We start from the raw sequence: 17,835 nt of genomic DNA, 5'->3' as shown, positions 1-17,835 counted from the left end.
TGTACTGACAGGACAGCTACTGCTGACAACGGCACCGCTCCAGTACGCCGTGGGAAGGAGGGGCTGGAGGGGTCATATCTGTAGGGATTAATTCTTACTTTATAAAGGTCAGTGCTGAATGGCTACATTAGTAGTGAAGATAACAATAGACGCCGAATATTTCTTAACCGAAGACGCAAAGGCTCCGAAACTGAATACCTGTAGATGTTTTGTATAAAATTGATAGGTTATGTCAGTATTTTAAGGCACAGAAGGTTTGTACCATCGGATCTATATACGTGTACTACAAAAATATTTAAAAAAAAAAAACATTCTAAAGATCCGTAAATACACAGTATTTATGACGTTGTTGAATAGTAACAATTTGCTTACGTTGTGATTTGATATTCAATATAGACTTAACCACACAGTATATATATCTGAACATACCGCTAAAATCAGGTTTCCTAATTGACATACATTAAAACCGAACGGAAAATTAATCTTTGGAGTCCCCTTCATCACCCCTATGACGACCAGTATTTGCCTACCAAAAATAACATATTTCTACGCACGAGATATTTGTGTGGCTCGGACCGTGGCCATGGAGATACTCAGTATGTTCCTGACCCTTCAGTCCACTGTAGGCCATCTTATACGTGCAACATCAATGCAGTGGGTGCACAATTGAATAATCCGCGTCTTTGAATCTTCAAAAGGAAAGGATCAAAATTTATTCAAGAAATACATCGTGCTTATGCAAATTTATAAAGTATCATTACATAGGATATTAACACGAAATCAACGGAAACAAGTTGGAGAAACGACATTCTGTATAATTGAAACAACTTTTTTTCTATTCAACTTCAAACTACACAGATAGATAAAAGTAGGCGAAATCGTTTTGGCAATCGTCCAGAGCAAGTTATCTCCGTGACAGAGTGAGTACTAACATGGAGTATTACGACGAACGTCAGGAAGCCATTAAGAACGAGAACAGACGAGCAAGCATCATGATGGACCGGCAGATGCAGCATGGGGTAGTAGTAAACCAGCCTCGTCAGTCCATCGTGTCCATGTCCAGCACGGGTACTGCCCAGCCCCCCGGGGGTGGCGGCGGTATGGGCATGATGGGAGCGATGATGGGCGGGGGTGGAGCAGGAGGCGGCGACCCCATGATGGATATGATGAGACTCATTAGGGCCAAGAAGGTAGGACAACGACTCCGCCGAAAATCCGTCAATCCTAAGCTTGACCCTCCTCCCGGACTAGAAGGGATCAACGACAAAGGATTTGTGTATGTTCGGCAACAGCTGGACATGGACCTCAAAGGTATTTTCACTTTTTTACTATTAATTCTTTTATTGAATAAAGGACCTCAAACGAGCTGTTGAGACGTACAGTAATATCTAGTCCGAAAAAGTACCATAGTAAGATGAAAAATAATAGGACAATAATGTAATGAATAGGGATTGTGTTCACTGAATTTCAAAAATTAAATTCATTTTCTATGTGAGCGTGAAACCTATCATTTATCTCAAAAAAAGATTTATCAATTTCCAATGGAGATGTAAAGACAAGTTTTGGACAAGAGTCTGACGGATAAGATTATCGATAATAAAAGTTACCGTTTGACATGACGGATTATAAATAACGTTTGTTTACTGATTACAATAATCACATACAATAACGGCCTCAGATACACACAGTACGAGTGTCTTCAAGTTCTTAATTACAAATACAATACCATGTTCTATATCAACACTGACTTGTTAACGAAATTTTATTTCGAAATTTAAAATCTATCAAACAAGTATAAATTATCAACAAAAGAAATATTTATGTGGAGTGCATGGAGAATAAGACTAAATATTCCCAGGGAATGACAAGGAAACGTCACCAGGTAACGACAGCCGCCGTGAAAGACAACGTCTAGAGATAGGGAGAGTCAAGGAGACGATAAACCGGTTTTCGACGAATCATTCCAGGTTTATATGAAGATTTCTACCAACACCTTTGATATTTGACCGTAAGAATCAGTGACTGTGATGAAGGACATGAACTTGACCCGGCGATCTCGATATTTGGAGTTTTTATAAACATTTTTCATTCGCAGAAACATCCGACTTTATTCTGTTGCGTGTGTATGGCCTAGATACTTTGTCCATGTGCCCTTCTTTTTCAGGCGGATGTGGATCCTCCAATACCTACAAGATATGGGACGAGGCAGAGGACGAGCTTTTCTACGTTATTGAAGGTATGTATTTCCTCCGGGTCTCTCCAACCATGTTCTTACACTGTTCTTCTCTTCTTTGTCACTATAACTCAATGTAACAGCACCCTTAACAATATATCTATTACCTCGGTCCTCACCAATGTTATGAGCATTTGTCTTAGTCCTTAATACCATTAGCAACCGCATTACATCACTTTCCCTATCGTTGTGACTTCTATCTTCCCTAGATCTCTAGTGATTTATCATCATCTGTCTCCACAGCTTCGAGTTGTTGCTGTCGATGGTGTTGTGGTCCCCAGCGTCAGTTTAAACTGGACTTCTATACACCGAACGACGACCTCGTCTTTACTTTACACCGGAAGTCGTGTCGCTGTGACTGCTGCTGCTGTTTCGACTGCATGTTTTGCAACAACAAAGTCTACGTCGTGGACTGCCTCAATCGGACGCTTGGCTCCATAAAACAACAGTAAGTCTACAGAATAGTAAGAGGGCTGGAGGACAGGACATTAACATTAACTCCTAAAATGATTATAGATATCGTAGGGTTGGAATGCCAACATCAGTATCAATATCAAGCTCGCTTGTTGACAAGTGCGTGTTAAAAACTTGTGTCTTGAACAACATACATGCAATGTATGCGAATGGAGTTTGTTGAACATTCCATTAAAATGTATAATCACGCTTTACAGAAAACATATAAATATATTCAGAACATAAAGTTCAAATAGCACGTGTGCCTTAAAAGCAATGAAAGAGCTGTATCGTCCTCTATAAGGATTCTCGTTGCTCGAAGTCAAATATGTAGATATAAACATTAATCATATAGAGACGCTAACTTATATTCTTTATATATGTCACTACACTTACGGTAATGATTACATTAGTAATAAGTGAGTCTGCGTCGTACAAATGCTTTGACCATTTAGGACCCTTTAGCTGAATTAATGGGACCAATAATGTTGAAAGTAAGGAAAGAAAATCTGGGTAAATGGGAACAAGACCGATATAATTACCAGGAAAAATTGAAATGCAACTAAAGACTACATCAAAATTTGACTTGGTTTAAACCCAGGTCTCTGTTGTAATTTGTACATGTCGAACCTATAATGATATAATTGTTGATATATACAGGTACAGTTTATGTGGCAGCAAGTTTGATATCCTGGACAGCGAAGGCGCCTTAGTGGCAAAGATATTGGGCCCCTCTTGTTCCTGTCGGTGTGCCGCCGAGTCCACTCTAGAGGTATATCTGTGATATGGTCATGTTTCTGAACGTTCAAATCATGGCGTGTATCACCACATTACCAGCCAATGAAATGTGTAAACGAATGTCAACTCGTCTCGTGCAGCACTACGGCTAAATTTTCTCTATAGAAGATTATATGAGAATCCTATATCTAGATAAATCCGTAACGGTTTCCTGTCGCACTGACAAAATACTCGGCAGAATTGGAAATGATACGACTGACTCTTTTACATTCACAGCTTATGTTGCTCTTTATTTAAAGTAAAAGAAGAGGTAAAACTGAAGCTATATGGAAAAGCTATAAAATAACGAACACAGGAAATATTTCTCGATGAGTCCATCAGAGCGATCATTATACGTATCCACACACAACAATCTGCATCTCACGAAACTCCGTGTTATTAGTTCGATTCCGTCAGTAATCTGCTTTATAGAGACTAAAAGCAAACGTGATGACTGTTTCCCTGTTACAGATCATTGACAAGACCGGCGAGGAGATTCTCGGCCACATCAACAAGAAGTGGGAAGGCAACAGGGACGATGGCATCAATATGGATCACGAGTACTTCGATATCCACTGTAAGTCTTCCTGCACGCTCGCAGCGGTCTATATTTAGTCAAACTTCTTTTTAGTCATCATCTCAAATTTTCCCCTAAATATTCACGATTTCTTGTTTTTTTTTGTTTTTTTTTTTTATCATAATATGTACTGGACGTTGTTCTAAAATTATCTGATTTATTGAAAATTGCGAAATTTGATGAACTATGCGGCTAGTGCACCTCCCGTCTAAATTTGTACTTCTCCTTCAGTCACTTTTCCTCCATCGCCTCCTACGCTTAAAAATTTAGGCCCTTAGCATCACTGACAAAACACTTGTATGATGCAGTTTAATTCATTGTTTGTGTCTAATTCTAAATTTGTATAAAAATGTGTTATTCTCTTGTGTGTCTTTTGTACAATCATTGTTAACAGCTGTACTCGTTGTGACTTTTACCTTTATAAAATTACATACATGTATATATATCATTTTATTTCGGAGCACTGGGTTTTCGATAGGGCCCCTGCCTTGATAATAAACACCGAAATGTGTACATTTATGTATATTTCACTAAATATCGTTTGTAGAGTTGTATAGTGGTATAAACCTGCAATATATGCTCACGTGTATCTGTGGTTATCACGTGCACAACTTAATCAGTTGTATTAAAAGTATTAACTTTCAATTGTCTTTTGCTTTGATCGGAGTAAAAATAAAAACCCATAAAACCATTGTTACCTGTGCGTTTCGTTTTCTTCTGTTATTTCGTAACGTTGATGATAAATTAAATTGGATTGAGTGTACTAATGTATAAAATATTGCTTCAGTTCCGGAAAAGATGGACCCAATAGAGAAAATGCTTATAGTCGGAGGGGCCTTTCTCATGGTATGTACATTTATACTACAATTATAGTGAATAAAAACTGAATGCACGCCTATGTAAGTAATATCACTGTTTTAACATTTTTTTAAGTTCATACTGAAATTAAATTCTTGAAATTATATATGTTCCTTTACAAATACCTGTATTATTGAATACGAGATAACCTCCCCTCATAGCTGTCCGGTCGTATTTAAATATTCTACTTAGGGTACCTAGGTTATTTAATGATGATGTTCTGACGTCGTCGTGTCTATGTTCTGACGTCATCGTGTCTATGTTCTGACGTCATCGTGTCTATGTTCTGACGTCATCGTGTCTCGTGTCTATGTTCTGACGTCATCGTGTCTATGTGCTGACGTCATCGTGTCTCGTGTCTATGTTCTGACGTTATCGTGTCTATGTTCTGACGTTGTCGTGTCTATGTTCTGACGTTGTCGTGTCTATGTTCTGACGTTATCGTGTCTATGTTCTGACGTTATCGTGTTTCGTGTCTATGTTCTGACGTCATCGTATCTATTTTCTGACGTTATTGTGTCTATGTTCTGACGTTGTGTCTATGTTCTGTCGTTATCGTGTCTATGTTCTGACGTCATCGTGTCTATGTTCTGACGTTATCATGTCTATGTTCTGACGTTGTCGTGTCTATGTTCTGACGTCATCGTGTCTATGTTCTGACGTTATCGTGTCTAAGTTCTGACGTTATCGTGTCTATGTTCTGACGTTGTCTTGTCTATGTTCTGACGTCATCGTGTCTATGTTCTGACGTCATCGTGTCTCGTGTCTATGTTCTGACGTCATCGTATCTATGTTCTGACGTTATTGTGTCTATGTTCTGACGTTGTGTCTATGTTCTGACGTTATCGTGTCTATGTTCTGACGTCATCGTGTCTATGTTCTGACGTTATCGTGTCTATGTTCTGACGTTGTCGTGTCTATGTTCTGACGTTATCGTGTCTATGTTCTGACGTCATCGTGTCTATGTTCTACGTTATCGTGTCTATGTTCTGACGTTATCTTGTCTGTGTTCTGACGTTATCGTGTCTATGTTCTGACGTTATCGTTTCTATGTTCTGACGTCATCGTGTCTATGTTCTGACGTTATCGTGTCAATGTTCTGACGTTATCGTGTCTATGTTCTACGTTATCGTGTCTATGTTCTGACGTCATCGTGTCTATGTTCTGATGTTATCGTGTCTAAGTTCTGACGTTATCGTGTCTCTGTTCTGACGTCATCGTGTCTATGTTCTGACGTTATCGTGTCTATGTTCTGACGTTATCGTGTCTATGTTCTACGTTATCGTGTCTATGTTCTGACGTTATCGTGTCTATGTTCTGACGTTATCGTGTCTGTGTTCTGACGTTATCGTGTCTATGTTCTGACGTTATCGTGTCTAAACTTGGTATTATTAAAGGTTTTAAACCTTATTACTTTTCCTGCTTGCTTTGTCATTATTGTTTTTCTTACAGGATTACATGTATTTTGAAATGTCCTGAAATGTCACATGTGGACGGAGAAGAAACAGTGACTAGGAACGGACATCGTGCGATACACTGTGATGAAAATTAACTGTGATATTTTGTACCTAGATACGGTTGTACCGTGTATATTATTGTAAATACAATGTTATAAAACGGTGTTAAAATTAATTCACAACTGTTTTTCTATCCTGTATCATTTAAGTATGTATGTTAAACATTATACACGCTATAGTAATAGTCACTGTGACTTTAATACAAACTTAGGTAGTTGGTAACAAAGAATCGATTATATGTGTAATATATAAACTATTATGACGTCACTTGAGATTTGAGTCATTAGTTTTAACTTCCAACAAAGAAGCTTGTTTAAATGTCCTTGTGATTCATTGACATTTTATTAGTGTTAACTTATCTTTCCTTAAGTGCGCTACGTGTACCTCCAGGAATGTAACTATATATAAATGTTCGGTCAGGGTGAAAAAAATTCTGAAGGGTCAGGTACAATGTGATCAAATAAAAACGTCTGTGATACATAATGATATAAATAAAAGTATTTGTAAAATATCTGGTTATATGGTAGTAAAAAAAGATGTGTTTATGAAACACTATGCCTCCAGTTGAAGCCAAATTATGAAGTGGGAAATTAATACCGCATGCACACTTTGTGAAACACCTTTGTCTTCATTGTGGTATCTTTTTTTTAATTTTCAAATGAAGGTCAAAGGTCGAGGTCAAGGTCACGTAGTCAGAAAATTTGGTACCACTTGAAAGATCTTGTCAAAAAGGAACATATACACCAAACAAAAGAACTATCTCTTACTGTGCAGTAGTTGTGGGCAATTTGACAACAGACAGACAGCATAAAATACAACATGCGCAGATCTTTCGATCCGAGGGCATAAACACATTTTATAAAGAAATGTTTATACATATCTGTATGTGGTGTTGTAAAGGTATGCTAAAGCTCTAACATCGTTTTAGATGTTCGGGACCAAGTTAATTGGCAAGGTGTCAACTACATGTATCATGTGTATTACATAAAATCTGTAAATATTTCTGCCAATCCAATACTGTATTCCATATCATGGCGTTTGCCATTTAACGCCCATCTCTGAAATTTCAACGAAATTAAAAAAAAAAATAAAAATTAGTGACACTGATTATTCTTTTTTTTTTTTTTTTATTAATTTTTCACTTTTTATTAATTTTTCACTTTTTATTAATTTTTCACTTTTTATTCCATCGACTTTCAGTAACATTTTAAAACTGTTTTGTAATAATGTAGCAATAATGCGATAATGACGGGTCTCACGGGCAATAATTAAAGCAATGAATTTCAATTTTTATTATCCATCTTGCTATACACTGATATTGCTGAGACAACGACTCTGTTATCAAATGTGTATGTATTGATTTCTTAGATTTTATAGTCATCTCGGTATCATTAAAATTCTTTTATTGCTTCATTCAAACACAATTATTTTTCAACAAAGACGATACCTACTGCTGAAACTCTGGGTTCGCTCGGTTCGCATGACTTCACAAGTGGGCAATGGCCCCCTAGCAACAGAGTGTGGGAGGACGGACATAATAGTAGCTAGGGGAAATAACCCAAGTGAGAAAGGAATGTTCATTTATTGTATCCTGGTGATTCTTATTGTTATGTAGGGTGTTGACCACATAGAAATGTATTTGGTTGTTAACATGTAAAGCAGTGTAGTAGATGTTCTTCCGTATTGTAGCCATCTAGACAACTTTGTTATAAATTCAATAACTGTTTTACATCCTTCTTCCAGTTCTCAATGTGAGAACATCTCCTGTAATAAAAATCCAGGCGAATAAATTTTCAATGTTCTAATAAATATATTAACTGTGTTGATCATTTTTGTAGAAATGAGACAAAACTATCCCAAATAACATTCGATATGAATATATTTATACACAACAATATAAGAAATCGGATGACTGATTTAAATGTATTTTATTATCAGTACTAGATAAATGAATCAGATGACTATCATCAGATCCGATATATATACAATTGTATCTTATGAATTTGATGGAACGATTTCTTATTGAATTAACTACACGTTGTGTAATATGAAATTAGTTGTGTTCAATGTTTCCTTTGTATGAATTGTGATTGCATTGTTCTATCGATAGCTAGTTATATATATGGTTGACCTAGATTTAACGGGGTCGTCGACATGCAGAAAACGCTTATCATTCTGGAACATTCAAGGTTCTGGGTCTATGCTATCTTCTATTTGTTCTGTAAATGTCAATCACATTCTTCACTGACTGGTGGGTATGTCAGCGACCAACACTTATCATACCGAATATAGCATTGAGAGTTCAGAGGACTAAACAATCTATTTAGCGCACATGTCCTCTTCCCCATGAAAAGGTGGACTTTCCCTTATTAATGGGTAAGTGCTGTCATCTTCCACGGTATCTGTTATAGTGTTGATTAAGATCCTCCTTCATTCCTAGATTCATTACGGACGGATGTTTAATTAGTCCAAAGGACTCTGCCAATTTATGTGCAATTTTATTTCTGAATCTAAAATAAAATTGAGGATTGATACAAGAAGATTCCTTTCACCATGTTTGGTTTGGTTGGATGCTATATTGACTACACCCCAAACTTACCACGTGGTGTAAAAAGGGTGCAATGTAAGTAAATACAAAAACACATGGAGCTGTGATGGAAAATCATTTTATCTCATCAAATAAGCAGAACATTAGAGTGGTTGCAAGCACTGACTAGTTGACAAGAAAATAAAATCATGTTTCTCGAACAAAGCACTGTCTGATTGGTGAGAGTACAAGAAACCTTTTGAAAATTAATCATCGGGCAGAAACAAAAGAAAACTTGAATATGTGATAGCAATCAATGTGATATACATATATGTGCCACACAAATGATAGGTTAATTACCACAAAGTGGAACAAATCTTGGTAGATATTGCACCCGTATACATAAATTAAAAACTAAATACTATTTACAATTTCTAAAACTAAGACATGATAAATGTGCGGCTTAATAAACTGGATATATAAATAATCATACAAAAATAAATTTGATATATCTATGTTGACACAACAGCAGCCTTTATTACAGTTGTTTTCTAACTTAAGTAATAAACTGATATGTAAAACTATTACAGGAATCTCAAACAAGAATATGTTCAGATGGAACAATCTCAAAATTCTTACTTTTTATGCTCAACCAACAAAGGTATGTACAATTGCACATTTTTTAAATCATGGGCAAAAAATGAAAGGAACACGGAGACCTGTAACTATGTTGTCTGGTGGAAATATCAATTTGTTGAAATATTTCATGTTATATATGATAAATCAGCTCCGTTGAATGCAAGCCAATTATCCAGAATAAAGTATTCATATTTGCAGATGAGCATTGTTACCTTACAACTAACCTGAAAAATATTACCATGTTTATACAGTCAGTAAATTTGGCAATAAGTTTTACTTAACACCTGGCCTTGTTTAGTCTATCAGAGGTCAGATAAAGCTGACGATAAACCATATGACTTTGGGTGGAAACGGGGTTGGCTGGTCACCTTTGCCATCACTAAGGCTGTGTCTGGTGCAAGAATTGTCATTCATAGGCAATACTGTTTACTCATGTCAAGAACAATCTGATTAAGACAATGATACAAACCAGAAAATATTTACTGTAACAATCACTACACTGTATATCAAGGATACAATTAATTTATCATAAGATAATGTTTTTAATTGTTACTGAAGGAAATATATTGTTATCATAAGATAAAGTGTTGCCCACAACCGAGAGATATTTCTGGGTTATTTATCATAAGATATTGTCCAGTGTCACCAAAATGGGAAAAACAATGTCTGGGTTATTGTTACAAGATATTGTCTAGCATCAATATTAACTAGTACATATGTTCCACAGAGGGTTAGCTCATTAACAATAACTTTTGTTCTAGTGACTAATTTTCAGCGGCTGACCTGATTACTATCTTACTGTGCTCAAAAAGCACGATATTTCTATATGAAAAATACATTTTAGAAAAAGTGAGGAATAGTACTGGTAGTTTGTGAGAATTTGCATGATCTACCTCAATTTTAATTAAAAAAATTTAAAGTTTAATTTTCATTCAGAAATATTAACATGTGGAAGTAGTTGTGATCAAACCAACAGTCGTTTTCACTAACTTTACACCTCCCCTATGAGATGAGAATGCAGATCATGCACTTTTCATTAAATTGGAAACGTTAATGAGAATAGTTCTGGGTATACAGTATATTGCATCAACAATAAATTGAAAGAATTGAAACTTTACAGATGTAAACTACAGACATGAACTCTACCTAGATCAAACATTACTAAGTAGTATATTCCTGTAACATATTGCAATCAATTTTCTTGGCTTAAGAATTAAGTTGTAATTAACACAATGCATATGTTATATCATGTTTCCTTTTTATCAGCAGGTACATTTCAAAACTAGAGGCTTATTTTATCAGGTTTACACGAAAGTATTAAGATAAGATGTTGAAAAAATACCCAAGACGTTTCTATTTTTATATAAAGATGAACATTTTACACAGGCACAAAACAGGTATGTGCAGGAATAGTCACAACTACAGTGTAAATATCATTTGATACTAATAAACAAATCATTATGCAATTTTCATGTGTACCAAGTTATATTTTTGTGTATGCAAATTCAACTCGTGCAAAATTATCAGAACTTTGAAATCCTACACCCAGTATCATCTTTTTATTCAAATTAGCTACTAATAGTGCTTCATAATAAAAGGGATATATAATTCAGTTTTATAGAGAACCAAACACCAACTATCATACTTTATCAAAACTTAAATCATTTGAAAGGAACACATGATAGATTCAATGGACCAAGACAGTAATTCACCTCACAATTGTAATGCTGCTGTTGTTATTGTACAAATACTTTATAGCGTGGCAGTACATTACAAATGGCCACTGTTAAACAGTTGTACATTGTAACATGTGGGAAGGATTTAATCTGCTAAAACTAAACTTAATTGCAGGTTAAAAATTTGGTCAGCTATCTGTTAGTGTATATGTGATAATATATCAATCATAATTATGGTCAGATTTAGCAGATAAGTTAGGATTGTTTAACATTGTAACACTCTAAAACCATCACATAATGTAAACACAACATTCTGGTCCGTTTTGGTACTCACTATCATGTGTAACTGAGAAAGTTTTCAACCTGTTTTAAGTGAATCTAGTCTCCCAACAATAGAAGAATACTCACTATCACATCACTGGCTATCAAATCATTACAAGAATGATTTTACCGCCATTCTTAATGAAAAAATGCACCATATGAATGAATCTGATTTTGTCAAATAAGAGTGCTTCGTATATTAAGTCCCCCTCCAATTGTAGATTTTAACACCCTGGGTGCTTAATGGGTCTAATACAGTACCACATAATATACCTCAGATAATACAGTATGGATTGGCATCACTGTTATCAATACATGTGTGACTATGAACACAAGAGTATTTTAGAAAATAAAACACAGATTTTGGACACATTACCAGTAAACTTTGTATGTGTCGGTTGTTCATTGCTTTTATGTATAAATGATTCTAAGACTTGAGGTAGACTTATCAAACATGTTATTGATACCAGGAAGATATCCATCTGAACTATATGCCACTTTGGTATCAGTGAAGATTGTCTATAATTCATCTGAATCATGTCAGATAGGATCCAAGGCAAAACACATCAACAGGTTTGCAAGAAATCATTCAAGTGAAGTTGTGGGAGGTACATATGTTATCTAAAACTGAGACAACAAGGTACTGGCCAATTTCCCTTAAACCGTTGGAAGTATTTGGAGATTGAATATTAAAGTGGACACAGACTGGAACCTAGGCTGACGTTGGAGATAATGCTAGATGTAGTTTGAAGGGTCAGCTGTGCTTGTGTCTGTAGGAAGCTGACTGACTCTTCCTAGTTTTTAGAAACTCTGAAGAGATTTTTGGGACTGAAATATCTGTTAGTCCTGGATTCTGCTTTTCCTTTGGGACTTACTCAAATATTCAAAACTCACTATATGTTTTTGTAACTGGTCTCATTAAAATTTTGGAATAAGTGTTCTAGACTCACAAGAAAAAAAATCCTACAATAAATACTACTCTACATGACACATGGTAAGTGAACTTTAATTTTCCAGGACATCTTTACAACATTTTAAAACACCGTTTTACCAATACAGAATGTTCTATATTATTATTTAACAGATACTGTAAGCTCTTTGGCTTTCCCTTTTATGTTTCTAAGACCTGTTGTGGTGCGTTTAATCATCCCGAAACAATTCAAAGTCCCATAGATTGTCTAAATCTGAGGCAAGGAAATTTCTTCGGTGTGAAATTCTTTAATTGAAATAAGGGGAGATAATCCAAATCTCAAGTCATGAGATTTCTTGTTGTGGGGAAACCTTTGTGAAATTATGTGATGTCTAAATCTGAGCTTAGTTTAATTGTTCTGTGGATAATTGTTCCAGTATAGTAATAAGGGATGTCATCTAAGTAAAGGGGGAGCTCTAAATCTGGGGATAACCGGTAGGTCTGTGAAAATTGTTCAAGTGAAGTTTAAGGTTTGAAATCTTACTCTTGGAGCAACTGATTAGGTCATAGAGAAATTGAGTTAGTTAGGGTTGGCATTCAATATGTCAGGCTAGCAAATTAAGTCTTGGAAAATTGAGTGATACAATGAGATGTAACACTAATCTAAGACCAAGAGATCAGTCTGTGGGATACTGTTCCAGTAAAATAAGTGAAGTTACTCTTAAACTGAGACTCTCATTATCATATTAAATACTACTGTAACATACAATGTTGAAGTATCGAAGATCCAGATTTTTTCCTTATATCTGAAATTAATTTCAAACAGTGTTTGGACTCTGGTGTGCTGGGTTCAAATCTCACCAATCTGAATATAAAATATTAATCTGATATTGAAAGAATATTAGTCTGTCTCCAGATAGCATTGGGTAACAGTAGTATGGATAGCTCTTTTCAAAGTCTATGATACAAGATTGTATTTAAAACAAATAAATAATATTCAGAGAAACACATTAAAGAAATTATCATAAATATCTACATTATCAAATGTATGTCATCTATTTGCTTATTTCACATAAACAGGAAACATCAGTGCTTGTCATATACATACAAGTTAAGATGACAGCTTGATCCTGAAACAAGCAGCAGTGCTGGTTATTACTTTCGTCTCTGTTCAGCTAATGGAATGGTTTCAACTTTACGGTAGGCATCATGAAGAAGGTGGTTAATGTTTTGGTCATTAATCTCTATGAACTTCTGCTGTGTACGACTGAACATGAAAACTTCACCAGTATAAATGTCAAACCACATGGCATGTAGCTTCACCTCTTGACGCGTGATCAAGTCCTTCAGGAACGGGTAACTGGCAATGTTCTGTAGCTGTTGCAGACAGTTTACCTATAATGAGTACAGAAGTTGATAGGGGTATAAGGTACATGGAACATTATGAAACAGCTACTTGCATCATCTATAGTACACATTCAATTGATTTTCGGTTTTTCTTTTTTTCCCAATCGAGTCCAGTATATTATTTTAAAAAAAGTCCAATCATTAAAAGATATACATATAGTGGCTTCTCAGAGACACAAAAAAGCCAGAAAGAAATGTTTGCTTGAAAAATAACTTATTACCAGTGTACAAAACTTCGTTGGCTAAGGGCATAACCTAAAACAGTTAACCAGTAAAACATTTAAATTTACAGAGGAAACAGATTTATTGAACCTTTAATCTTTACGTAATGCAGACAGATATCTTTTTCAAATGTAAGGCATAACTTTGATATCATTACAGAAATAAAGATAAGATCCTGTTGTAGGTTACAGCACTTTCACAAACAGGTTTACCTAAATTCTCTTTATTGATATAGGTGTAAAAATTGGTTTCATAGGCAGTTGGGGGTTGGGGGGAGGGGTCACATTAATACTGTAATGATCATACCATACAAGAGGCCTAGAGGGTCTGTATCGCCCATCAGGTGAGTTAATAGTGCTTTTTACCAAATGGTGTATAAGTTTTAAGTTATATATAATCATATCAATATGTATCTATATCATGTGCCCTCATTATTTTAATTACAAACCTGTGATAACTTATCCTCTAAATTAAAGCGGTTTTCAGGATCAATGTAAGCTTCAAACTTGCGAGCTGTCTGGTATGGTACTGGTCCTTTGTACTCATTTTCTGGTGTAAGCAGTTTAAATTTCTCAAGACTCGCTGTGCCATGTCGTTTCATCCACAGTTGTAATGGCCCTCCTTCTTTGATGTGGACTTCATTACGCATTGAATACAGTAGATTCATGGCCTAAAATGAATAAGTGGTTTGTAGACTCAGCCAGATACAGAATAATAAAACCTTATTTCAAGTAAAATCGTTAATCTGATAGATACAGAAGCAGCAAGGATAAACAACTCACCTTACAATCTGAGTGTCCACAAACAACTACATGTTTAACACCATTCACGATACATCCCAGCTCTAAAGCTCCAGCTTCTGTTGTTGCAGTCTCATAGCTGAAGTTACAAGCATGAGGAATCAGGTTACCTGCACTACGCACCACAAAGTTATCACCAACTTGACTGTCCATAAACTTTGTAGCCAGCACTCGACTGTCTATGCAGGTGAAAAAGACTGATGTTGGCTGTAAACACACAATTTATGCTAAAGTCATAAAAGTTTATATCAAGTGTCAAGCAATGAAGCAAAAACAGTCCAACAAAAAATTCAAAATGAGCTACTTCAAAAAATGCTGTATAAGGATTGTTCCATTTCCCACAAGTTGGCCAAAATGCCCTATATACAACACTTCCCGCTGATGAACGGTTTGTCGACATAAAATGACCAGCCATTGCCCTACTGCATGGTGGCTATACGAGTATTATCAATACTCCATATACCCTTAAATGAGGGTACAAAACCGCCAATATCGACTTGCATCCCTTTTCAAGGATTCCTTTGTGTGTGAATACATTCTTTGAGGTACACATGCCCTCATTTTCAAAATATGAATAAAAGGTAGAACATTGTGATACTTTACATGTTAACACATATATTAACCACTTTTCGCACTGTAGCAAATCAATATGTTTCTTGGCTATAGGCATTTTGGTATACATGTATTCCAAAACTAAACACCTAAATTCATTAGTGGTGCTATTATATGAACAAGAGGCCCAAAGGTCCTGTATCGCTCACCTGATTTAGTTTGCTGAAATTGATTTATTTTAATTAAAGGAAAATTATTTAAAAAGAATTGATTTCCCGGTAACAGATAAAAACCCTCTTCCAAAATGGGGTTAGATACAGCTATTTGTAAAGAACTAAACTTGTCAAAAAATGTCCTCAGTTCCAACATAAATAAGATTCTTCAGAATTTGCTCTGTGTCCACTATTTGGCCTTGGCCCTTTGGTCCCAATGGACCAAAACCCATTGTTCATACAAAATTGATCCTTTTCCCAAGCATATTGGGACAGAATCCATGTATTCCTACATAACAGCAAGAATGATTTTAAAGAAATTGATAGTTTTCTCTATTCGGCTCTGCCCATCTGGCCCCAGGGGGGAGCCCCGAGATCCACTGTTTATATCACTCTGATTTATATTCATTAAAACACGCTTCAGAACTTATCGGGACAATATCCTACAATTTCTAAAGAACAAGACAGATTTTAAAAAATTGATTGACTCTCCCACCTTTGGGGTCAGGTGAGCTAAAAATAACAAACAATATATTACAAAATTAGTTTTCTAAAAAATTGCTATTAATGCAGATGTGCCTTCTAAAGTATTATAATGAACAATTGGGGGAAAATGCATATAGAACAGCCACAGTCATCGTGAGGGAATATGTCTGGGATTCATTTGTAATATGCTAGCGTGTGGCTGAATCATCATCCATGCAGGTTTCCACACATTAGACCTTCATCTCAAGTTGTACAGTATATGAACATCTAGAACTACTAACTGGAATATCATTTACGTGCCAATTTTTTTATGAAATAGGAAAGTAGGACTTTGATCAGAAAAAAATATTGAAATATATTTTCATTTTATTAGTGAAATTTAGCGAACGGTAAATGTATATATATATATATATATTTATTTCGGTCTAACTTCGTAACTTTGTGCAACATCGTGATCTTGGTGACCTCTGATGAGGATGAGGTGCTTTTATGAAACGCAAACAGTAGTCGTTCGTACCTCTGGATTGTTCTTCACGCGCTGAAATTGTTCTAGAAGCTTCCATCTTGTATTGACTCTGTACCGTAATATTCCCATAAGTAATTTCTCTATACCCGGCATCTTGGTCTACGGGAACGTGGGGTGTAACAGCTGAAACTAGTTAACCTAATCTACTATGCGTACATCACCCATGGATACCCAGCATCCGGTTGCAACTGTGTTGTGTCACACGTCTTTTTAATGTATTGTCAGATTATAACTCATGTAAAAACTACGAAACTATAATAATTGCATATCAAATCTGATCACAGTAAAAAATCGAGTAGAGTTTCTCACATGGAGATCTAAACATTAGTCCACAAACAACCGGATATTCTATTTAGGTGGATAAATTCTGAACCTGAGCAGTATTATTTTTCCGGCACATGAAGATAATTGCAGACAGTGTTTTAATCAATTGTATTAAAACTAAAATACATGTACAATATGGTACAATTTAATGATATAAATAACCAAAAAATGACTGAAATTAATATTTTATGAAAAATTATAAGAATATTAGTTCAAATCTACCGCAAGTGTGAGCAAATATGATTACTATGGGTTGCACATTTATATGAAGCTATTACTCGTAATAAAAACAGCGCGTTCATGCTGACAGTCAATATTTCAAAATGTGCCTGATTCATTTCTTCTCCTTCCTCCTACCTTTTTGGAAAAAGAATACTTTGGATAGATAAAAGAGATGTCTTTATACACTGTAGCATGTTCTGATCAAGTACATACATGCAGATAGATTATTTACCTGTACTGCTCTGATATAGTAGCTATACGTACAGGTAGATTATTTACCTGTACTGCTCTGATATAGTACGTATACATACAGGTAGATTGTTTACCTGTACTGTTCTCATATACTACCTATATACAGGTAGATTATTTTACTTACTGTTCCAAAAGTAGCTAAATGTACAAGTAGATTATTTACCTGTACTGTATATATATTTTGATAACCATTTTTCGTGATTTTTGTAATTGATATGAAAGTCTTAATCAGATTCCAATTACTATTTAATAAAATTGAATAAAACTTGTATTCATTTTACTGTAACTAAATCAATAAAACATACAGATATATCAAAGGATGCAAAATATGAAATAACATTGAA

General features: G+C 35.3%; 2 protein-coding genes across 2 annotated transcripts; one reads left to right on the top strand and one right to left on the bottom strand.

Annotated features, from left to right (window-relative positions):
• The first annotated feature begins 932 nt into the window (after positions 1–932).
• LOC132548784 (phospholipid scramblase 2-like) lies at positions 933–6,377 on the top strand. The gene is made up of 7 exons (XM_060212681.1): positions 933–1,311; positions 2,165–2,236; positions 2,477–2,681; positions 3,347–3,458; positions 3,935–4,040; positions 4,828–4,886; positions 6,351–6,377. The coding sequence occupies exons 1-7, from the start codon at positions 933–935 to the stop codon at positions 6,375–6,377; spliced, it is 960 nt and encodes a 319-aa protein (XP_060068664.1).
• Positions 6,378–10,541: 4,164 nt separating this feature from the next.
• LOC132548959 (beta carbonic anhydrase 1-like) lies at positions 10,542–16,945 on the bottom strand. The gene is made up of 4 exons (XM_060212864.1): positions 16,685–16,945; positions 14,900–15,124; positions 14,566–14,787; positions 10,542–13,883 (listed from the first exon to the last, which is right to left on the bottom strand). The coding sequence occupies exons 1-4, from the start codon at positions 16,784–16,786 to the stop codon at positions 13,644–13,646; spliced, it is 789 nt and encodes a 262-aa protein (XP_060068847.1). The 5' UTR covers positions 16,787–16,945; the 3' UTR covers positions 10,542–13,643.
• Positions 16,946–17,835: the final 890 nt, after the last annotated feature.

The sequence above is a fragment of the Ylistrum balloti genome, unplaced genomic scaffold, assembly GCF_031769215.1.
Source record: "Ylistrum balloti isolate Yb309-2 unplaced genomic scaffold, AGI_CSIRO_Ybal_v1 Utg369618, whole genome shotgun sequence".
Taxonomy (NCBI): Eukaryota; Metazoa; Mollusca; class Bivalvia; order Pectinida; family Pectinidae; genus Ylistrum; species Ylistrum balloti.
Note: the sequence above shows the minus strand (reverse complement) of the source record. Positions and strands in the feature narration are given on the sequence as shown.

What these genes read in the sequence shown, in the direction of transcription:
- LOC132548784 (XM_060212681.1), top strand. Translation starts at nt 933, where the DNA reads ATGGAGTATTACGACGAACGTCAGGAAGCCATTAAGAACGAGAACAGA. An exon ending in GCTTTTCTACGTTATTGAAG is followed by an intron (nt 2,237 to 2,476) that starts GTATGTATTTCC and finishes CTGTCTCCACAG; the next exon opens with CTTCGAGTTGTTGCTGTCGA. An exon ending in TCGGAGGGGCCTTTCTCATG is followed by an intron (nt 4,887 to 6,350) that starts GTATGTACATTT and finishes TTTTTCTTACAG; the next exon opens with GATTACATGTATTTTGAAAT.
- LOC132548959 (XM_060212864.1), bottom strand. Translation starts at nt 16,786, where the DNA reads ATGCCGGGTATAGAGAAATTACTTATGGGAATATTACGGTACAGAGTC. An exon ending in GTGGACACTCAGATTGTAAG is followed by an intron (nt 14,788 to 14,899) that starts GTGAGTTGTTTA and finishes TATTCATTTTAG; the next exon opens with GCCATGAATCTACTGTATTC. An exon ending in TAGAGGATAAGTTATCACAG is followed by an intron (nt 13,884 to 14,565) that starts GTTTGTAATTAA and finishes TACTCATTATAG; the next exon opens with GTAAACTGTCTGCAACAGCT.